Genomic DNA, 23,758 nt, shown 5'->3' with positions numbered 1-23,758 from the left:
GCAGCAGAAGTAACTCTGGGGCTTCCTTTCCTGTGTCAGTCCACATGGGAGCCAGTTTCATCGTAGCGCTTGATGGTTTTTGTGACTGCACTTGAAGAAACTTTCAAAGTTCTTTTTGCTTTTTTGCTTATTTCAGCTGTTCTTGCCATAATATGGACTCTTGTCTTTTACCAAATAGGGTTATCTTCTGTATAGCACCCCTACCTTGTCACAACACAACTGATTGGCTCAAACGCATTAAGAAGGAAAGAAATACCACAAATGTACTTTTAACAAGGCACGCCTGTTAATTGAAATACATTCCAGGTGACTACCTCATGAAGCTGGTTGAGAAAATGCCAAGAGTGTGCAAAGCTGTTATCAAGGCAAAGGATGGCTACCTTGAAGAATCTGAAATATAAAATATATTTTGATTTGTTAAACACATTTTTGGTTCCTACATGATTCCATATGTGTTATTTCATATTTTTAATGTCTTCACTATTATTCTACAATGTAGAAAACAGTAAATAAATAAAGATAAAGAAACTTTTGACTGCTACTGTATAATTTTCAAACATTCAACAATATCAGTCACTTGTTGATATTTTGCTAAAATTATAAAAGCAATATGAACTAGAGACAATGGCCTGTGCTTTTTTTTTGTATTCCAGGTAATCGGTTAACATTGTGTTCCTTTCGTCCCACCCGTCTCTCCTTTAACCTCTCCCAAGCTAATACCTAAGACTAGCTAGCATAGAACCTATGCTGTCATTTAGTCACTAGATGGGTTAAGAAAATGACATATATTTGGAACCTTAAAAAACTAAACACAGCTCTACAACTTAAAAACACATCTGGGCCCATTTTTTTTTACTTACATCGCTCAAAAACCACTTTTTGTTGATAACTCTGCGAAACATGGTGGAACTGGACGGTTTTTGTTGCAAGGAGCTTGTCCTCTGCATTAGGAAAGTGCGGACTTCATTATGTCATTCTAGCTACTGTCTTATCTGAAAAAATAGGCGTGTTACTTTCGCCCCGTGTTACTTTCATCCCGGCTCTCCCCTAGTTTAAAGGATAATAATAAAGAAAACTGTGGTGCACATTAATGTTATAAACCTATCGTTCTTTTTAGCATTATTGCATCAATTCAGCAAATGTATCACATTATGGATTTTTGTCCTTATTGCCCAGCTCTTGTATGAGGCCACTCCGGTGGGAAGTATCGGGAAGTACAGTATGGGGGCTGTCTCTGACTCTATGAATGGAGTATTATGTAAATTCATAATTGATTTTTTCCAAAACTGCATGACGTGGTAGATTGGAGTCATATGACCACTGTGTTTGAGCATGTATGTGAGATAGCCTTTCAGATATAATATACAGAAGTTATTATGTGGACATGACAGATCATTACTTTTACATCCATCCTGCTTTCACTCATGCTAAACCACATAATAACATAGATATGGTTTATTTTGGAAATCAAAAGCATAGGATGTTGATTAAGTTTTGAGCAGCAATACAGTGGCTTTGTTCCAATATCTTCACAATACACCACTTACAATGTATTGGGGTACTTACTGTAAGTGGTACACTACAATGAACACTGGAATGTGTCCAGTGTCCAGTGCCTTCTGGGTAAATGTCATCAAACTGACTGTATTTAATGTTTATTTTGAGTGACAAGGAGTTGACATTTTTACCACAAACAGACCGCCACTTAATAAAATATAAAAGATGGTTGAGTCTAGTGTTTTTCAGAAGCCTACTCATCATTACACATTTAGATAGAATTGATCTGAAATATGTCTCTTTTTGCACAGATTTGCCTCCAAACTCACACAATATCTCCTGTCTCATATTGCTCAAGGACATTGGTCAGACAATGGTAAGACATAATATCATACTTTTCAAAAAACCTACTTCTGAAATTATACATTTTTTAAAAAAATGTATCACTTTGGCACAAATTTCAAATATAAGTTGTACATTTTTAAAACTCTTAGTACAAAACTAAAAACTGAGAACACTTGTAATGCTCCCTGTCTTATGTTCAGAACCTTTAATTGTGTATTAATTGATTATGTATTAACCTTTGATTGTGTATTAATGCAGATAATGTGCAAAGCTGTCATCAAGGCAAAGGGTGGCTACTTTGAAGAATCTCAAATATAAAATATATTTTGATTTGTTTTTTGTTTACTACATGATTCCATATGTGTTATTTCATAGTTTTGATGTCTTCACTATTATTCTACAATATAGAACAGAGTAAAAATAAAGAAAAACCCTTGAATGAGTAGGTGTGGGATGTGATCTATTAGTGTGACTGTTATTTGGCCTACGTAGTAATAGGCATGTGGCTTTTATTATAACATATTTAGGCCTAGTGCTAACAGGAGACAGGAAGCGTATCAGTTTTGAGTGCTGTCCTCATATTTGTCAGCTACTACTGTAACTCACGGTTGGGTCTATAAGTAGTCTGCTGTAGTACTCGGGCTTTGTAAATTCACTTAGCTAATTGATTTCACCATGTCTTTCTCTAGGCATCACGTTGTTCGCCATCATGTGATGACACTGGTCTCTAGCCTACTTTTTAACCGGAGCGGAGGGCATCACTACCCGAAGGAAAGGGCCGACACGCTATAGATTAACAAAAAAGGCGACCCTATAACCTGCAACTGCGTTGTTTTTTAGTCTCAACTATGACCACGCCTGTCTTCTCAAAATGAGTTTTGCTGTGATGCCGGTAGCTTTAAGAAAAAAGTAGTTCGAGCATCTTTCTTTTCCTACCGCCGAAAGTTAAAGAGGAAATATTTAATGAAAGATTCATACATGGCTGAAGAAGTTTTAATAACGCCACCAGGGAAAATAACGTCGGTAAGATTTTCATGCAAGTTTGTTTTTGTAAATGACCTGCTATTCTGTTTGATTTTGATATGTCATTCATAAAAGTTCACATTCTTTACCTAATGTCCTATCTTGGATGCAATACTTTATTTATAAACTTGTTATCAACGATGTTCCATATTTATTGTAGCGACCCTGTGTTTATGAGCGCGGCATCGACTGCCACGAAAGCATGTCCAAGTGACAGTCGATACCCGCGCATATAAACACAGGGTCGCGCTACACTATATTGAATTAAAATATGACTGACATATTGACATCTGTAAATTGACATTGCTCTGTACGAACATAGGCGCCTAAATGTTACATGAGCAATCACTGTCAGCGATAGGCTAGATGCACCTAAACCTGTTTTTCTTTTACATAGTAACGTTAGAACCCATATTATGACTGACAAGAAAATACTTTATCTTTACTTAAACATCATGCCTCTGTCCTCCGAAGAGGAGGTTAGCACTCATTACATGTCACAAGACAATGTCTAGTCTACACAACCTTTCTCACGTGTGTGCGGTGGGCCTATAAGTGACTGCATCTGACCACTTAGTGCCCAAATTAAGTTCCCTGACCTGACCTGGGTGAAGTCCACCTCCATCGTGCACTGCGTTCCACTGGTTCTGGGCCAGAGTACAGTCACACTTCCTGACTGCTGATTGAACGTTACTGTTCTATTCTGAACTGTGGCTTGAGCCCCTGTGCTTTCTCCTATCCATTCCACTTCATCACAACTTGTTAGAAAGCATTTCAACTAATCTTAGTCTCCATTAGGCTAGTATAGTAAGAAAGGTAATGTATACATACAGTTGAAGTCGGAAGTTTACATACACTTAGGTTGGAGTCATTAAAACGAGTTTTTCAACCACTCCACAAATTTCTTGTTAACAAACTATAGTTTTGGCAAGTCGGTTTGGACATATACTTTGTGCATGACACAAGTCATTTTTCCAACAATTGTTTACAGACAGATTATTGAATTTATAATTCACTGTATCACAAGTCAAGTGTGTCAGAAGTTTACATACACTGAATTGACTGTGCCTTTAAACAGCTTGGAAAATTCCAGAAAATTATGTCATGGCTTTGGCAGAAAAATGCAAATCAATCCCAGAACAACAGCAAAGGACCTTGTGAAGATGCTGGAGGAAACAGGTACAAAAGTATCTGTATCCACAGTAAAACGAGTCCTCTATCGACATAACCTGAAAGGCCGCTCAGTAAGGAAGAAGCCACTGCTACAAAACTGCCATAAAAAAGCCAGACTATGGTTTGCAACTGCACATGGGGACAAAGATCGTACTTTTGGAGAAATGTCCTCTGGTCTGATGAAACAAAAAAATAACTGTTTGGTCATAATGACCATCGTTATGTTTGGAGGAAAAAGGGGGAGGCTTGCAAGCCGAAGAAAACCATCCCAACCTTGAAGCACGGGGGTGGCAGCATTATGTTGTGGGGGTGCTTTGCTGCAGGAGGGACTGGTGCACTTCACAAAATAGATGGCATCATGAGGCAGGAAAATTATGTGGATATATTGAAGCAACATCTCAAGACATCAGTCAGGAAGTTAAAGCTTGGTTGCAAACGGGTCTTCCAAATGGACAATGACCCCAAGCATATTTCCAAAGTTGTGGCGAAATGGCTTAAGGACAACAAAGTCAAGGTATTGGAGTGGCTACCACAAAGCCCTGACCTTAATCCCATAGAAAATCTGTGGGCAGAACTGAAAAAGTGTGTGCGAGCAAGGAGGCCTACAAACCTGACTCAGTTACACCAGCTCTGTCAGGAGGAATGGGCCAAAATTCACCCAACTTATTGTGGGAAGCTTGTGGAAGGCTACCCGAAACATTTGACCCAAGTTAAACAATTTATAGGCAATGCTACCAAATACTAATTGAGTGTATGTACACTTCTGACCCACTGGGAATGTGATGAAAGAAATAAAAGCTGAAATAAATAATTCTCTCTACTATTATTCTGACATTTCACATTCTTAAAATAAAGTGGTGATCCTAACTGACCTAAAACAGGGAATTTTTACTAGGATTAAAAGTTAGGAATTGTGATAAACTGAGTTTAAATGTATTTGGCTAAGGTGTTTGTAAACTTCTGACTTCAACTGTAGGATGGGCATCTGGCCCTAACTTCTGACTAATGCAAACTGGTCTAAGAGTATTTCGTATTATACTCTACGTAAATCTGATTCTCTCCATTAGTATAATATGTTACATTTCGTATGATATGTATTCATTTGTGGATGTTCATCATCCATTTCGGATGATATATTACGAATTACAATTCGTATGATATGTTACAAATTTATGTAATGTACAATATGTTAAGAATTTGCAAAACGGATGATGTGTTACGAATTCCAATTTGTTGTGGCTAATGTTAGCTAGGTAGTTAGGTAGCTAATGCTAATGTTAGCTAGCTGACTATCGTTAGCTAGGCTAGGGGTTAGGTTTAAGGTTAGGGTTAAGGTTAGAAGTTAGGTTAAAGGGTTATGGTTAGGGTAAGGGGAAGGGTTAGCTAAAAGCGTTAAGGTTAGGGGAAAGGTTAGCTAACATGCTAAGTAATTGTGAAGTAGCTAAAAAGTTGTAAGTAGTTGAAAATGTGCTAATTAGCTAAAATGCTAAAGTTGTCCGTGAAGAGATTTGAACATGCAACCTTTAGGTTGCCAGACGTAACCTTCTGTCTTACACTCTTAGAAAAAAAGTGCTATCTAGAACCTAAAGGGTTCTTCGGCAGTCCCCATTGGAGAACCCTTTGAATAACCCTTTTTGGTTCCGGGTAGAACCCATTTGGATTCCTTACATGGAACCCAAAGGGGTTCTACCTGGAACCAAAAATGGTTCTACCTAGAACCAAAAAGAGTTCTCGTATGGGGACAGCGGAAGAACCGTTTTGGAACCCTTTTTTCTAAGAGTGTATGTAACCGTACCAAACATAACATATCATACTAATTTACTTTTACTATGATGCGTCTAGTCTATGAGACCAGGCTGAGGAATAACATGTATATTGGCATTTCCACATGAGATTGGCCCAAATATATTCATGGTGTTTTGTAGCTTCCTGAAGAAAAATCAGTATCCCAATAATAATCATCACTGTATTCAAGTGGGGACATTTGGCCTGTCCTCACATGGAAAAAGGCTATTTTAGGCTTAAGGTTTGGAGTTAGGGTTAGAATATAGAGTTAGGGGTTAAGGTTAGGGTTAGGGTTAGGGAAAATAGAATTTTAAATGGGACCAATTGTTGGTCCCCAAAAAGTCCTCACACGTATAGTAATACCCTGTTGTGTGTGTGTGTGTGTGTGTGTGTGTGTGTGTGTAGATTCTCCAGATTCTCCACCAGATACAGTCAAATAATTAACATGTTAAAGGTTAATGTGGCTTATACCAACAGTTCCTCAGACCCATGGATTCCTCCAAACTAAAGGCCATAGAAGAGATGAATGAGAGCCCAACAGTAAAGACAACTTTGACCCTCATTCATATTCACACAAATCTTAAACCTTTGACTATAAATAACAGAACAAATGAACTCCTCAAGAGCAAAGGCTGGAGTACAAACCAAATAATAAAACATTAGATGTTGGTTTATGACAAGTTTACTGTACACATTTTCTCTGAGATAATCTCCCTTTATCCCTCTCTCTCTCTCTCTGCAGCACCTGACTTCATCTTTGTTGGCAGTAGCGTTCCTCACCTCCTTTGGGAGCTCCATGCTCTATGGCTACAACCTGGCAGTGGTCAACTCCCCTGCAGTGGTAAGGCCATTGAACTACACTCATATTATCTGCATTGTACATCCCATACTTTCCTGTATTGAATACTCTGCTGCGGCCAACTCCTTACTTGTGGAACCCGGAATCTCACCCAAATCATGTATTGTTGATGTAAACGGAGATTTGCGTGATCGTTGAAGTTACATTTTAATTTAGAATTCAGTTTACTTTCACCAGTCTACATTATTGACTATGTGACTATGACTATGTGACTATGGGCTGTGTCCCACAGACATCAATTTGATTTATGAAGTTTGAATTATGAGTATACATCTCACATATACAGTGCATTTGGGAAGTATCAGACCCTTTAACTTTTCCACATTTTGTTACGTTACAGCCTTATTCTAAAATGGGTCATATCAAGTTTTTTCCTCATCAATCTACACACAATACACCATAATGACCAAGCGAAAACATGATTTTAGAAATGTTTGCAAATGTATTAAAAATAAAAAACACAAATACCTTATTTACATAAGTATTCAGACCCTTTGCTATGAGACTCGACATTGAACTCAGGTGCATCCTGTTTCCATTTATCATCCTTGAAATGTTTCTACAACTTGATTGGAGTCCACCTATGGTAAATTCAATTGATAGGACATGATTTGGAAGGGCACACCTGTCTATATAAGGTCCCACATTTAACAGTGCATGTCAGAGCAAAAACCAAGCCATGAGGTCGAAGGAATAGTCCATAGAGCTCCGGGACAGGACGGTGTCAAGGCACAGATCTGGTGAAGGGTACCAAAACATATCTGCAACATTGAAGGTCTCCAAGAACACAGTTGCCTCCATCATTCTTAAATGGAAGGAGTTTGGAACCACCAAGACTCTTCCTAGAGTTGGCTGCCCGGCCGAACTGAGCAAGAGAAGGGCTCCAGAGTTCTTCGGTGGAGATGGGAGAACCTTCCAGAAGGACAACCATCTCTGCAGCACTCCACCAATCAGGCCATTATGGTAGAGTGGCCAGACGGAAGCCACTCCTCAGTAAAAGGTAAATGACAGCCCGTTTGGAGTGTGCCAAAAGGCACCTAAAGACTCTCAGACCATACGAAACAAGATCCTCTGGTCTGATGAAACCAAGATTGAACTCTTTTCAGCGGCAGGGACTGGGAGACTAGTCAGGGTCGAGGGAAAGATGAACGGAGCAAAGTACAGAGAGATCCTTGATGAAAACCTGCTCCAGAGTGCTCAGGACCTCAGATTGGGGCGAAGGTTCACCTTCCAATCTTCCAACGACCCTATGCACACAGCCAACACAACGTAGGAGTGGCTTAGAGACAAGTCTCTGAATGTCCTTGAGTTAGCTAAAGCCCGGACTTGAACCTGATCGAACATCTCTGGAGAGACCCGAAAATAGCTTTGCAGTGACGCTCCCCATCCAATTTAACAGCCTTTGAGAGGATCTGCAGAGAAGAATGGGAGAAACTCCCCAAATAAAGATGTGCCAAGCTTGTAGCGTCATACCCAAGAAGACTCAAGGCTGTAATCGCTGCCAAAGGGGCTTCAACAAAGTTCTGACTAAAGGGTCTGAATTCTTATGTAAATGTCATATTTCAGTTTTGAATTTTTTTTAAACTTACAAAAACTTCTTAAAACCTGTTTTTGCTTTGTCATTGTGTGTAGATTATTGAGGGGAAAGATACAATTTAATCCATTTAGAATAAGGCTGTAACGTAACAAAATACGGGAAAAGTCAAGGGGTCTGAATACTTACCGAATGCACTGTATCTTTTACGCTCTTACCCTCATGTACATCAGAGTGAGACCCCCAATGCTGTATCTAATATTGCTCACCATGATGAGTAAAAAAATGTGAAAGTCTGATGCTTAGCCTCCATTTTTACACTGATAGTTAAAATGAAAATGATTTGTCAGTGTGAGATAGTTTAAACTGTGTGTGCATCTGTGAAGGGTTTGTTGTCATCAGGAATGTGGATTGAATGAGGAACCAGGCTGCTCTTTATCAGAAGGAATGCAGTTGAGGCCATGCAGTTGGAATGACTGTAGAACCAATCTCTCCAAAGCTAATGCCAAATATATCCTACAGCATAAAGATAATGCTAACTATATTCTACAGCCCAAAGCTAATGCTAATTTTATCCCACCGCTATAGTGTCACTGTTGGGGTTATTGGGTATTGTCTCTTTGTCCCTTTAGCCCAAATACAGGCCACTGGTTACCGGTGTTGACTGTTGGGGTTTGGAGCAGTAAAATGCTTGCTTTATATTCTTGTTTCAATTGGTGTTGGCTGGTGCAGTATTTGCTAAGACATAATACTAGGTAAATAGCAGAACTGTAAAATAATATTTACATAAATGTACATATACAAATATTTGTTATCTTACTTTGAAAGTAGTCTATGGACAAGGAGTGACTGCAACCCACACTGTTCTTTTTTAAACTAGCCACTAGAAACGAGCGAGACAATAATATGTGGATCAATTCCCATGTACAGAACCAGTCAAAAGTTTGGACACACCTACTCATTCAAGGGTTTTTCTTTATTTTTACTATTTTCTACATTGTAGAATAATAGTGAAGACATCAAAACTATGAAATAACACATATGGAATCATGTAGTTACCAAAAAAGTGTTAAACAAATCAAAATATATTTTTCCTTTGAGATTCTTCAAAGTAAGCACCCTTTGCCTTGATGACAGCTTTGTACACTCTTGGCATTCTCTCAACCAGCTTCACCTGGAATGCTTTTCCAACAGTCTTGAAGGAGTTCCGACATATGCTGAGTACTTGTTGGCTACTTTTCCTTCACTCTGCGGTCCAACTCATCCCAAACCATCTCAATTGGGTTGAGGTCGGGTGATTGTGGAGACCAGGTCATCTGATGCAGCACTCCATCACTCTCCTTCTTGGTCAAATAGCCCTTACACCGCCTGGAGGTGTGTTTTGGGTCATTGTCCAGTTGAAAAACAAATGATAGTTCCCACTAAGCGCAAACCAGATTGGATGGCGTATCGCTGCAGAATGCTGTGGTTGCCATGCTGGTTAAGTGTGCCTTGAATTCTAAATAAATCACAGACAGTGTCACCAGCAAAGCACCCCCACACCATCACACCTCCTCCTCCATGCTTCATGGTAGGAACCATGCGTAGATCATCCGTTCACCTACTCTGCATCTCACAAAGACACAGAGGTTGGAACCAAAAATCTCAAAAGAAAGATTTCCACTGGTCTAATGTCCATTGCTTATGTTTCTTTGCCCAAGCAAGTCTCTACTTACGTTTCTTTGCAGCAATTCGACCATGAAGGCCTGATTCCTGCAGTCTCCTCTGAACAGTTGATGTTGAGATGTGTCTGTTACTTGAACTCTGTGAAGCATTTATTTGGGCTGCAATTTCTGAGGCTGGTACCTCTAATGAACTTATCCTCTGCAGCAGACCGCCTTTCCTGTGGCGGTCCTCATGAGAGCCAGTTTCATCATAGCGCTTGATGGGTTTTCCGGATTAACTGACCTTCATGTCTTTAAGTAAGGATGGACTGTCATTTCTCTTTGCTTATTTGAGCTGTTCTTGCCATAACATGGACTTGGTCTTTTACCAAATATGGCTATCTTCTGTATACCACCCCTACCTTGTCACAACACAACTGATTGGCTCAAATGCATTATGAAGGAAAGAAATTACACAAATTAACTTTTAACAAGGCACACCTGTTAATTGAAATTCATTCCAGGTGACTACCTCATGAAGCTGGTTGAGAGAGCGCAAAGCTGTCATCAAGGCAAAGGGTGGCTAAAATATATTTTGATTTGTTTAACACTTTTATGGTTACTACATGAGTCCATGTGTTATTTCATAGTTTAGATGTCTTCACTGTTATTCTACAATGTAGAAAATAGTAAAAATAAAGAAAACCCTTGAATGAGTAGGGGTGTCCAAACTTTTGACTGGTACTGTAAGTCAATCTTATGTTGAAATTTCATGCTGTTCTACACGGGGTTCCTATGTTTTAACACCCATCAGAACACTCCGTTACACTTTTAAGGAAGTAGAGAGTGTAATTACAATTTTACCATGTGTTTTTTAATTGCAGTTAAATGACCAAATCACTCTCTAGTGGGCTCATGGGTGGAATGTTATTAAAACGTTTCCTAATTTCCTAAATAATAAACATGTTTCTATGTCAACCGTTTTGTTATATTTCAGTCTTCTGTGATACACACAGAGTGTATAAAACATGTAAGACACCTGCTCTTTCCATGACATAGAGCGACCAGGCCAATCCAGGTAAAAGCTATGATCCCTTAAATCAAATCAAATCAATTTTATTTATATAGCCCTTCGTATATCAGCTGAAATCTCAAAGTGCTGTACAGAAACCCAGCCTAAAACCCCAAACAGCAAGCAATGCATGTGAAAGAGGCACGGTGGCTAGGAAAAACTCCCTAGGAAAAACTCCCTAGAAAGGCCAGAAACCTAGGAAGAAACCTAGAGAGGAACCAGGCTATGAGGGGTGGCCAGTCCTCTTCTGGCTGTGCCGGGTGGATATTATAACAGAACATGGTCAAGATGTTAAAATGTTCATAAATGACCAGCATGGTCAAATAATAATAATCATTGTAGTTGTCGAGGGTGCAACAAGCACGTCCGGTGAACAGGTCAGGGTTCCGTAGCCGCAGGCAGAACAGTTGAAACTGGAGCAGCAGCATGGCCAGGTGGACTGGGGACAGCAAGGAGTCATCATGCCAGGTAGTCCCGAGGCATGGTCCTAGGGCTCAGGTCCTCCGAGAGAAAGAAAGAAAGAGAGAAAGAGAGAATTAGAGAGAGCATATTTAAATTCACACAGGACACCGGATAAGACAAGAGAATACTCCAGATGAAACAGACTGACCCTAGCCCCCCGGCACATAAACTACTGCAGCATAAATACTGGAGGCTGAGACAGGAGGGATCAGAAGACACTGTGGCCCCATCCGATGATACCCCCGGACAGGGCCAAACAGGCAGGATATAACCCCACCCACTTTGCCAAAGCACAGCCCCCACACCACTAGAGGGATGTCTACAACCACCAACTTACCGTCCGAAGACAAGGCCGAGTATAGCCCACAAAAATCTCCGCCATGGCACAACCCAAGGGGGGGGGGCGCCAACCCAGACAGGAAGACCATGTCAGTGACTCAACCCACTCAAGTGACGCACCCCTCCCATGGACGGCATGGAAGAACACCAGTAAGTCAGTGACTCAGCCCCTGTAATAGGGTTAGAGGCAGAGAATCCCAGTGGAAAGAGGGGAACCGGCAAGGCAGAGACAGCAAGGGCGGTTCGTTGCTCCAGCCTTTCCGTTCACCTTCACACTCCTGGGCCAGACTACACTTAATCATAGGACCTACTGAAGAGATAAGTCTTCAGTAAAGACTTAAAGGTTGAGACTGAGTCTGCGTCTCTCACATGGGTAGGCAGACCATTCCATAAAAATGGAGCTCTATAGGAGAAAGCCCTACCTCCAGCCGTTTGCTTAAAAATTCTAGGGACAATTAGGAGGCCTGCGTCTTGTGACCGTAGCGTACGTGTAGGTATGTACGGCAGGACCAAATCGGAAAGATAGGTAGGAGCAAGCCCATGTAATGCTTTGTAGGTTAGCAGTAAAACCTTGAAATCAGCCCTTGCCTTAACAGGAAGCCAGTGTTGAGAGGCTAGCACTGGAGTAATATGATCAAATTTTTTGGTTCTAGTCAGGATTCTAGCAGCCGTATTTAGCACTAACTGAAGTTTGTTTAGTGCTTTATCCGGGTAGCCGGAAAGTAGAGCATTGCAGTAGTCCAGCCTAGAAGTAACAAAAGCATGGATTAATTTTTCTGCGTCATTTTTGGACCGAAAGTTTCTGATTTTTGCAATGTTACGTAGATGGAAAAAAGCTGTCCTTGAAACAGTCTTGATATGTTCTTCAAAAGAGAGATCAGGGTCCAGAGTAACACCGAGGTCCTTCACAGTTTTATTTGAGACGACTGTACAACCATCCCGATTAATTGTCAGATTGAACAGAAGATCTCTTTGTTTCTTGGGACCTAGAACAAGCATCTCTGTTTTGTCCGAGTTTAAAAGTAGAAAGTTTGCAGCCATCCACTTCCTTATGTCTGAAACACAGGCTTCTAGCGAGGGCAATTTTGGAGCTTCACCATGTTTCATTGAAATGTACAGCTGTGTGTCGTCACTTGTCACTCGTCACTTATTGATGTCACTTGTTAAAGAAGGATTTTTAAGCCTCGAGACAATTGAGACATGTATTGTGTAGGTGTACCATTCAGAGGGTGAATGGGGGGGTTGCAACCCAATATTAGGAAGGTGTTCTTTATGTAATGTTTTGTACACTCAGTGTATATAAAGTGTATTATTGGGACGCAAACTCAAAATGGAATACATTTCAACTCTATATCTGACATGGTAAAGGTGTCTTCTTATTTTAAGACTATTACCATCTGTGTGAGGTGTAAACTTTTCTTCCCAAAGTCAATTTGTTTAAGACTACCAAGAAAGACTCTGTGTGACCCTGATTTAGACCACTGCAGTAAAATGTTAGGTTAACAGCTGGACTGTAAAGTAAAGCTTAGCCAACAGTTGTACGTTCCAATTCTATCGTTGGAACTGTAGAGATATGGTTGCAACACTGCCACCAGATCTATTGCTTTAATACCTGGTCAAGTGAACTGTGAAGTAGAGCATGACCAAAATGTTTCTGTTTGTATGTTTGAAATACACTAAGGTCCGATTACTATCATCAGAACGCGCACGCACGCACGCACGCACGCGCGCACACACACACACGCACGCACACACACACACACACACACACACACACACACACACACACACACACACACACACACACACACACACACACACACACACACACAGTGCAAGTTCTCTTCCTTTCTCACTGTTCCTCGCCTGAGTATGTGAGTGGTTGAATTGATCCTGAATTGGCCACACTGTAGATTAAGAGGTTAAGGTAAAAAAAAAGGACATAGCAGTGGAATTGAATTAGTCCTGGTCTGTGACCTGAAAATGCCAGGGAGAGAGGAGAAGCACGGGCCACATGACAAGGACTCCCAGTTTGGTTGTGATTCTGCGTTCCCCTCTATAGGCTCTCATTGGCCAGATAGAGATGGATTAAATGTAAGTGGGGCTTTCTCATTGGCTTTGGCATTTTGGGAATGTAAGAATGATAGTTAGATAGTGTTTTGTACAGTTTGATGCTGGTAACAAATTGAGGTCATAGTGTCAAGGCTGTGGGTAATTGGTGAAAGGAGTCAGGCGCAGGAGAGCTGAGATGCCTGGACAAGGTATTTAATACAAGAAAAAACACCAGTAAAAACACAATACTATGGTGCTGGAAAAATACCGGTACCACGAAATAAACGGGCGTAATAACAAAACCCGGTAACAATATACCAGCCGTCAAATACAGCCTTACAATAAAACAAACACGCACACAAACATGGGGGAAACCAGAGGGTTAAATAATGAACATGTTAATGGGGGAATTGAAACCAGGTGTGTAAAAAACAAAGACAAAACAAATGGAAAATGAAAAGTGGATCGGTGATGGCTAGAAGGCCGGTGACGTCGACCGCCGAACGCCGCTCGGACAAGGAGAGGGACCGACTCCGACGGAAGTCATGACACTTAGTGACATTATGTAACACATTGTATGGTTTATGGCATACTGTGTGTCATACAGTCATTTGAATTGTGTCACACGAAGTTTATGCGATAACATCTTTGCCCCTCTCAATTTAATTCTACTCAATGAGCTCTATTGGCATGATAGGTATCTTACACTGGCAAAGCAAGAGCACAGGAACACATGAAATAAATCATAGTGATTAACAGTAGTAATACTGTTATATGGTTCCCATTCCTCTCTCCCCTCTCTGTTTCTCTCTTTCCCACAGTACATTAAAGACTTCTACAACAGGACGTCAGTGAGTCGTAATGGTACGGGGCTGGATGGGGAGGCTCTGACCCTCATGTACTCTCTCACCGTGTCTGTCTTTGCCATTGGGGGTCTACTGGGATCCCTCATGGTGGGCATGCTCGTCACCAGGTTCGGCAGGTGAGACCCTCACACGCCCCCCCATACACACACTCCCAGTGACACACACTCCTATACAGGTTTTACACAATATTCTCTGCTCCCCATTCGAGTCAGTGTTCATCTGTAGAGATTTGGAAAGTTCTGTCCTTTGAAGACCTTTGTTTTGGTTTAGGCCAATGCCTGAGACCTCCAGACACTGTGGCTGCAGGGTGGCTGTTGGCCAGCTGACATGAACAGCCTCAGAGATGCAATGCAGCATCTGGAGCTCTGGGCACTGCTACCCTGCCACCCTCCCTGGCATTCTGAGCTAGTCACACACACACACACACACACACACACACACACACACACACACACACACACACACACACAACTGAGGGCATTAGAGCAGCGCCTTCATCTATCACCCCTGAGTGACCTTCTGCCCTCTGACCCCAGGGATGACCATGCCCTCCCTCCTTTGCTCTCCTCTGCCCTTCAGAGTACACACTGTTCATCCTGTCTGCCTTTCAGAGTGCATAGTGTTTAGTTACACTGCCATTTAGAGTTTAAACTCTTTGTACGAGCTACCCAATGTGCTACACTCGTTATGTTCCCTCTACCCTTTAAAGTGCACACTCTCTGTCCCCTATACCCTTTGGAGTGCAGTCGGTGCAATCTCTGTCCCCTCTTGCCAGCTCTCTAAAGAGTGTTTTGTATTCAGTGCAGGCTTAGATCTCATTTATCTAAAGGACTCACGTGATCTGACTGGACATTTACATGCAAATGAAAGAGAACAATTTACGAGCCTAGTTATGAGCTGATCAGTTTCATCACCCAACGGTGTTTTATGGGCGATCAGAACTCAAAATGCCCTCCCTGACTGTATATCAGGGGGAGACTTTACTACTCTATGTCATAGAAGTAATGAAGGTGCACCTGCTATCGCCTCTGGCCCACATGCTTTTATGCACCGCTTCATACATTGGTACATTAATTAGCTAGTTCTTCTAATCTACACCTTTTAATGGTGGACAGAGCCAACCATAATGTGTGTGTGTGTGTGTGGTGTGTGTGCGTGTGTGCGTGTAGGAAAGGCACAGTGGTGAACTCGACGGTATTGGTGTTCATCGCTGGATCTCTCATGGGCTTCAGCAGGATCTGTGGCTCTCCAGAGATGGTCATCTTTGGCCGCTTCGTCACAGGGATCCACTCAGGTACGAACACGTCAGCGTGTCCACTCAGTGAGAAGGGTAAGGTTCAGGGTTAGAGTGTTAGAGTTAAGGTTCTAGGATAAGGGTCAAGGTTCAGGAATGAGTCACGGTTTAATCAGTCAGGAATGTATACATATGGTTATAAACGTGGCACGGTAGCTGGGCAAGGTTATGAACCTAGCAATAACAAGAAAGTGAATGTTTGCTCACTGTTGTTTCTTTTCTTGAATTTGGTCGGTGAAAAAACGTCCACGTCGTTATCGTTGTGTTGTGTAGGTATCTCTCTGAGTGTGGTGCCCATGTACCTGGGGGAGATAGCTCCTAAGAACCTGCGTGGTTTCCTGGGGCTCGTGCCCAGCCTCTTCATTTGTGCTGGGGTCTTCTCGGCCCAGATCCTGGGTCTACATGAAATTCTGGGGAAGGTACGCCAAATACCATTTCCAGGAAAAGCTTTACACTTGGCGTTCATCAGTTTAGAGATGGATTCATTTTCAATGGTTTGCGTGTTGCGTTTTTGGGGTTATGTGTGTACAGCACAGGAGGTCGGATGCGCCTTAATTGGGGAGGACGGGCTCGTGGTATTGGCTGGAGCGGAGTGGAACGGTATCAAATACATCAAACACATGGTTTCCATGCCATTCCATTTGCTCCGTTCCGGACATTATTATGAGCCGTCCTCCCCTCAGCAGCCTCCACTGGTGTACAGCTGTACGTCATGTAGGTGATGATTGTGAGTTGTTTTTCTCATGGTTACAGGAGGATCACTGGCCCCTGTTTCTCTCCCTGGTAGTGATACCCACCTTCATCCAGCTGATGCTGTTGCCATGGTTTCCGGAGAGCCCACGATACCTGCTGATTGAGAAGCACAATGTCCACGCCACCATCATAGGTCAGCATGCTAGACGACGCATTGAGACAGGGACACATACTAAGTGTGTGAATAGTGTAACCTCAGGGCTATGCTTATTTCCTGTGGCAATGTTGTCTAATCATGCGTCAAACCGTTTAGTTAACCATCAATGACAAAGTTCGAGTCGTATTTCATTTTCATTTGATACCAAAAGCATTGTCATTGCCTGGTTGAAGTGTAACTTCCTGTTTTATTTCCTACGTCAGCGTTGAAGTGGTACCGGGCCAAGTGTAACATTCAGTCAGAGATCGAGGAGATGCAGGAGGAGCAGCGCTCTCTGTCGTCGGTGGAGACGGTGTCGGTATGGCGACTGATACTGGACCCTTTGGTGCGCTGGCAGCTGCTCAGTGTGGTGGTCATCAACATCGGCATGCAGCTCTCCGGTATAGACGCTGTAAGATTACTCAGCTGTTGGCTATGGTGCTCCCCTCCTTCTCATACCTCTATCCCTCTGTTACTCCTTTTTTTAGCACTCCTCTCTCTACCTCTCTCTTTTCACCCGTTTTCACCCGTTTTCACCCCCGTCACCCCCTGCTCATTCTCTGCCATTCGCATGTCCTTTCCTTACTCTCTCACCTTCTCTCTCTCCTACACTCCACCTCTTGTCCCTCTCTCGCCCTCTTCTCCCTTTCCCCCCGAGCTCCTCCCTCTCTCACCTTCTTCCCCCTCTCACCCATTACAGTCGGGCCCACCACACCGAGAGGCTCAGTTGAAAGGCAGAATTAATGATTCCTCCTCTTTTACAAGCCTCGTGTGATCATGTGGCGAAGAACCCAAAACTACGAGTCATCATTTAACAGCAATACGATTAGCTAAATCCCTTCCTGAATTATGCTACTGAGATGCATTCATTATTCAAATGATTACCAGGACACTGGGGCCAACAAGTGCACATTTTACCCATCAGAGCTGAACTCATTAGCAGCCTCATCTCTGCAATGTATTTTTAGCAGCTAATTAGCTTTGGCAATCTATTTGAGGCAGCTCTGAAACACAGGTAGTGAGGATGAAGACGGTGGTGATGGTGATGATGATGGTATCAGGCAGATACCAGAGGTGAGCTGTAGGCTAAGTGGAGGTGACCGGTGGCAAGCCTTGCCACTGTTCTGTGACTGCAGCAGGAGAGAGGAGTGTGTTAAATGGGTGTGTAGACTTGTGTGTGTTGGTTTCTTACTACCTCCAACTGCTCCGAATCCTGATTACCCCCCTGTCTAAGGTTAACCTCCCTAAAGCCCCAAATTGAAATCAATTGAATGTGAGTGGTTGTCCACTGTTACTCTGTGCCCATGCTGTGCCACCTGTGCCAGGCTGTCCCACTTGTGACCATGCCCCTCAAGCTCAAAAGTGTCTTTCTCTATTGTAGCTCTGGTTCTATACCAACGACATCTTTAAGAACGCGGGCATCCCAGACCCAGAGATCCAGTACACTACGGTGGGTACAGGAGCCATCGAGATCATTGCCGGCCTCATCGGGGTGAGTCTATGGAGGAGACATGGGATTGGTTGTAAGCTTGCCCTGTCATAGTTGTCTCTTTTAATGGTTGTGTTATTCATGTTTTGTTGCTTTCTGTCTCTTTGTATCTCGTGTTTCTCTCTGCCCCTTCTCTCTCTCTCTCTCTCTCTCTCTCTCTCTCTCTCTCTCTCTCTCTCTGTAGTGTTTTACCATAGAGAAGCTGGGCAGGAGACCACTCATCATCGGGGGGTTTCTAGTCATGGGATTCTGCTGCGCTGGGATCACTCTCTCCCTTGTTCTACAGGTGTGTATTTGTGGTATGTGTGTGTGCGTGTGGGTGGGAGGTAGGGTGCACTGCATTTGTGTTTTACTCTACTCATCCTTCTGATACGACAGAGAGTACTTTAGTATATTTTAATCAATCAATCAAATGTATTTTATAAAGCCATTTTCAGCAGTTGTCAGAAAGAGCTTTACAGATCCCCAGCCTGAAACCCCAAAGAGCAAGCAATGCAGAGACAGTGGATAGGGAAAAACTCCCTAGAAGGCAGGAACATATAGGAAGAAACCTAGAGAGCAACCAGGCTTCGAGGTGTGGTCAGTCCTCTTCTGGCTGTACCGGGTGGAGATTTAAGAGGGATATGTGGCGAACTAGAATACAAATCTCCGTATGGAATATACTGACTAAGTTAGGTCATGGAGTCTTATGTCTTCCTCTACACTATGCTTACAGGTTCACTTACCATTCATGCGTTATGTCAGTGTTGGATGTGTGGTCGGCATCATCGCTGGTTTCTGCATTGGGCCAGGTGAGCTGCATTCTTCTACTTACTCTATCTTACTCTTCCCCTTTCAATTATCAATTTACTTTCCATTCATTTGAGCAGAGAGCACACATGCAGGCACGCGCACACAAACACACACACACACACACACACACACATCCAGGCTTCACACAGGGATACACCGGGGTGTGTTGCCAGATATGCTGGTTTCCGACCCCCTGGTGTGTATTGAAATGGCGCCCTCTGGAGGTCAAAGTTGAGCGCTTGTAAATGCAGCTAATGGCCTTGATCTCACCTCCTGATTATCTGCCTGTGTGTGATGATGATAAAGTCTTTATCCCCTATAAGATAGACAAATGAGAGAGTGTTCTGTAGAGGGACGTATGTATGTACATAACCGACTACATCCCCCTCTGGTCCTTAGTGGATTGGCTCATTCTGTCTAGGATCCTGTCTTTAATTAGGCCTCATCACGCCTCATTGGTCAGAAAGGTGATGAATGCTGCCGCTCAACAGCAAATCAAGATGAATAATGAATCGGGGGCCTAACTCCTCATCAGTCGAAAAGTGTTATTCCTCCGCCACCCACAATGATGAGGCACGAATAATTATGCACAAATAAGGCAGCCTGGGCTCATGTTCATTCAATGGGTCATTAGCAGTGTAGTAACACAAGGCGTTGCATATTCATCACTTGTGACCAAACGGGATTAGATTGCTTACTACCACATTACAATGGTAAACAATTGCTCAGGTGCCATCCAGAGCTGGGTTTAAATAGTTCGCCTGAACGTTTTCTTGAGCCTGCCTGGAGTGCCAGATTGGCAGGTCGGGTTTACACTTTTGGGACTGTTCCATTGATTCCATTGCGCCAGGCAAGCTCAATCAAACGCAGCTAGCTTATATATTTGAAAGATACTGCACCTAGGGCTGGTGCCATCCCCTACTGCTATTGTGGCCTTAAGCAGTTCATTTAACCCCTAAACTGCTACAGCAGTAATACTGTAAGGGTGACGGTGTGCTGCTCCCAGCCTGGTGTGTGAATAGTGTGTCAGGGGTTTAGGTACTGTGACAGTAAAAAATATAAATTGGAAGATTAACATTTTATTCCAGGGGGACTTTTATTTTGAAAACTCTGTATGAATGCTGTTGAAGTTTGTTATGAATTATACTGCAACACTAATGAAGGTGTTATGACTGATTCTCATGAAGTTGTTATGTATACCCCCTTCCTTACTTTCTGGATATGTAGCTACAGTAGATAAAGAGCTCTTCCTAAAGCCCCTTTATCACTCTACCTGTCAGTGTTTTTTACATAGTCTATGTTTGTATATGGGCTGAAATGATTGGTGGAATGTGTGTGTGTGTGTGCGCAGTGTACTAACGGTCAGTGTATGTATTGTAGCGGGCGTTCCTTTCCTGATAACGGCAGAGCTGTTTAAACAGTCTCACCGCCCAGCAGCCTACACTGTGGGAGGATCTCTCAACTGGATTTCCAACTTCACAGTGGGCTTCGTCTTCCCCTTCCTACAGGTAACCAACTGCCTCTGCTCTCACTTAATCTGTCCTCGCTTCATATGGCCTCTGTCCTCACTTAATAATATGCCCTCTGCCCTCAATTAACTTGACCTGGCTGTGCCCCTACTTAACATGGCAGCATCAGGGTTGCTGGCATCAGACCTTCAGGTGCCACCTACTGCCGTTGTGCCCTTGAGCATGGCACTTAACCCCTCGCCTGCTCCAGGGGCTCTGCAGTGCAGCTGACACTGTGTTGCTTCCAGCCTTTCGTGTATATGTGTGTTGCCCGGGGGTGGTATTCTACTTTGCCTGGCACTCAGCATGGCGCTGCTTCTTCCTTACGTGGCTTTACTTGACATGGCGTTGGTTCCCAACACCTTTGCTCCTCAGGACCAATGCCTGTGCAAAAAAAAACACAAATCAGGGTCAAGAACTATGAATATTACAATCGTAAAACCCTGTGTCTGTCTGTCCATCCCTCCCTCCCTGGTGTCAGATGTCCGCCGGGTCCTACTGCTACCTGGTGTTCTGCTGCGTGTGTCTGGCGGTGGCGGCCTTTGTGTTCTTCGTCATCCCCGAGACCAAGAACAAGACGTTTGTGGAGATCAGCCAGATGTTCGCCTCCAAGGAGGCGGTGCCAGAGACCCAGGGCCTGGGCCATCTCGACCAGCTCAAACTGAGGAAGATGAACGGATACGGAACCCTGGAGAATGGATCGCTGGAGTTTGACAGCTCCTCCTCCGTCCCCTGATAGTGGCTCTGAGAGAGAGGCTGGCTGCATCCCAAAACTTTTTTTCCTTCAGTATGACCATTGATAGGTTAAAAAGCTGGATTGGCTGCCACAAAGAAATCATGGGAAGTGTAGGATACAATATCATGTCGTACTGATTAACTTTTAGATTAAGCTGTGATTTTGAGATCATGCAGTAATAGAGACATGCACACATACTGTAGGCACACATAAATATACTGCACATATGCTTTCTTTTTGCCTTTTCCTTCCTATTCCAAATCAGGCCTTTGTTATTTTGCAGTCATTTAAAGGGTGTGGGTTATATCAAGACTGACAGATCTGTACATTTCTCAGAAAGGTGTAGCTTGATGTGTTTTATACATACTGTATGGTTTTATCAAAAGCCAGAGTTTATTTTCTAATATGTAACTGTATTTGAACTGTGTACATTCAAATATTTTATCAAAGTAATAATATGCAAAGCTTTATGATGTAAATGATCAATTATATACTTGTGTCAGAGCAATCCTTTTTATTGTCTAATAAATCTCAGGAGAGACATTCACTTTGTTTTAGTCATTAGAATTTAACACAAAACATGATGTATAAGTTTTGATAATGTACTTTTGGGGTTTGGGGTTGTTTGGGATATGTTACAACCAGTATTGTGTCAAGTGTTCTGTGCAGCATGTCTAACTTCCCTGGCAAGCTCTGCAGATGTATTGCACATACCAGCTAACAACAAACGTTCCCACAACTTTAGAGAACGTTCCGTTAAGAGTCTCATTAGGTCACTAACTGATGTTTTCATAGGAATGTGCCCATGATGTGCAAGAAATGTTTCCAAGAGATCGTCCCCTTAATGTAAAATTGAACCTACCCAGAAAGTGGTTACCATGTTCTCAGAATTTACAATAGTAATGTTTTAGACATGTTTAATGGAAACGTTTCAAGAACATTCATGTGTCCACATTTCTGAGGGTTAGGAGAATATTCCATCAACGCCCCACCAAACAAAGACAGAACATGGTTGTAATGTTCTCAGAACATAAGATATTAATGTTCTAGACGCGTTTCATGTGAACGTTGCAGGAACATTTCTGCGTATCAGTTGTCAGGACGTCGCCTGACGGTCCCAAAGAAACGTTCTCCCTCTAAAAAAAAACATGTTTAATTTCACATCACGCCATGTTACTGTTGCCAAGGCAATCAAGGCCCTCATTGGTGAACCAGTGATCCACTTATAGCTCTTTGTCTGTTGGCAAGGTCAGGGATACCGTCTCACACACAGTGCTTTTAGCATAGTGTTTTCAACATACGTGACATACAGTCATTATTATTCCACATGTCCTCACCTGGGATTTAAACCGACAACCTCTTTAATTCACCACATTCAGATCTTCCCGCTAGCCACCATGTCTGTGTCAGGTATTGGTTAATCTGATTATTCTCATCATTGATTTGATTGGTTTATTTCAGCTATTTAAGGCTTTTCTGTAGAGTTGTCTAATGTTGGTGGGGCATGTTAACCTGTTTTAATGATACTCCTGAATCACTATGATTAATAAAATAGTTTGTTTTGTGTACTTTGAAAAGAGCTGAGATTTACTTCAAAGTACATTCAGCCTATTGCTTTCCTGTCAATTTGTTTCATCTACATAAGTGCCTAGGGAGGAGGGGTTAGGGTTTCTTATGGGCAGGGACCAACTGTACTGGCCCAATAGGCACATGCCCTAGAGATATCCTTTATTGGGACAGTGGATAGGGTGTTTGTCATTATTTGGCAACAGTTACTAGACACCTGTCTGATCTAATTAAAATTAGTTATCAATGACACGTGTGTTCTACATGGTATATTTGGTGTGGATTTCAAAAAGACGATAGAGTTCTCTTTGAGATACTCCGATATATAGAATGAATAAATACTGATCATTTATGAGGTAGTGGAAATGTGGTCATGATTCGTGCTCAAGGGGAAATCCTACAGATGTATAGTTTGTATAGAAAATAGATGCGACAATTGCCTCCTACGGTGCGTTTTCTTTAAACTGTCTTGCGTCGATAAAAACAGCTGGACGTTATGACGTCACACCTCGAATAAAAATAAAAAGTGATTGAAGTGTTGCCATTATACATTTAGGCAAATTGCGCATTAATAAATTGGCGACAGCCTGTATGCTCACCCACCTATCGGGTTCACGTCTCAGCTAGCCCGCAAAAGTTCAGCATGGATAGAATGCAAGAATTGACTATTATTTGGTATATTCTTATAATTGTCATGTGCCAATGTTTCGCCACGGTCCGTAGGCTACTACAGTGAAACTCCTGTAGATCTGAAATAATTGGATGGTAAAACTTGCATCAGCCATTTTGATGGGGAAGCAATTCAGCCATTCTTGAAAGTCAGGACAATCCTTA

General features: G+C 42.5%; 1 protein-coding gene across 2 annotated transcripts; it reads left to right on the top strand.

The window, feature by feature from the left end:
• Window positions 1-2,554: 2,554 nt before the first annotated feature.
• slc2a15a (solute carrier family 2 member 15a) lies at window positions 2,555-22,937 on the top strand. Of its 2 annotated transcripts, XM_029752958.1 has the most exons (13): window positions 2,555-2,865; window positions 6,301-6,363; window positions 6,566-6,664; window positions 14,606-14,766; window positions 15,820-15,944; window positions 16,218-16,363; window positions 16,698-16,830; window positions 17,058-17,245; window positions 18,215-18,325; window positions 18,507-18,608; window positions 19,038-19,113; window positions 20,495-20,622; window positions 21,104-22,937. In XM_029752958.1, exons 1-13 carry the CDS (start codon window positions 2,806-2,808, stop codon window positions 21,356-21,358), a joined length of 1,647 nt encoding a protein of 548 aa, XP_029608818.1. In that variant the 5' UTR covers window positions 2,555-2,805; the 3' UTR covers window positions 21,359-22,937. The 2 variants fall into 2 exon arrangements, with proteins under 2 accessions (XP_029608818.1, XP_029608819.1); XM_029752959.1 differs by lacking the exon at window positions 6,301-6,363 and having other exon boundaries at window positions 2,557-2,865.
• Window positions 22,938-23,758: the final 821 nt, after the last annotated feature.

This window comes from Salmo trutta, chromosome 5 (assembly GCF_901001165.1).
Source record: "Salmo trutta chromosome 5, fSalTru1.1, whole genome shotgun sequence".
Classification (NCBI taxonomy): Eukaryota; Metazoa; Chordata; class Actinopteri; order Salmoniformes; family Salmonidae; genus Salmo; species Salmo trutta.
The sequence above is the reverse complement of the archived record's forward strand: the minus strand, read 5'-3'. Positions and strand labels throughout refer to the sequence as shown.

Excerpts from the sequence above, each read along its gene's own strand:
- slc2a15a (XM_029752958.1), top strand. The coding sequence starts at position 2,806 with ATGAAAGATTCATACATGGCTGAAGAAGTTTTAATAACGCCACCAGGG. Across the intron at positions 6,665-14,605 it reads TGGTCAACTCCCCTGCAGTG|TACATTAAAGACTTCTACAA; the intron begins GTAAGGCCATTG and ends TCTTTCCCACAG. Across the intron at positions 16,831-17,057 it reads TGTCCACGCCACCATCATAG|CGTTGAAGTGGTACCGGGCC; the intron begins GTCAGCATGCTA and ends TTCCTACGTCAG.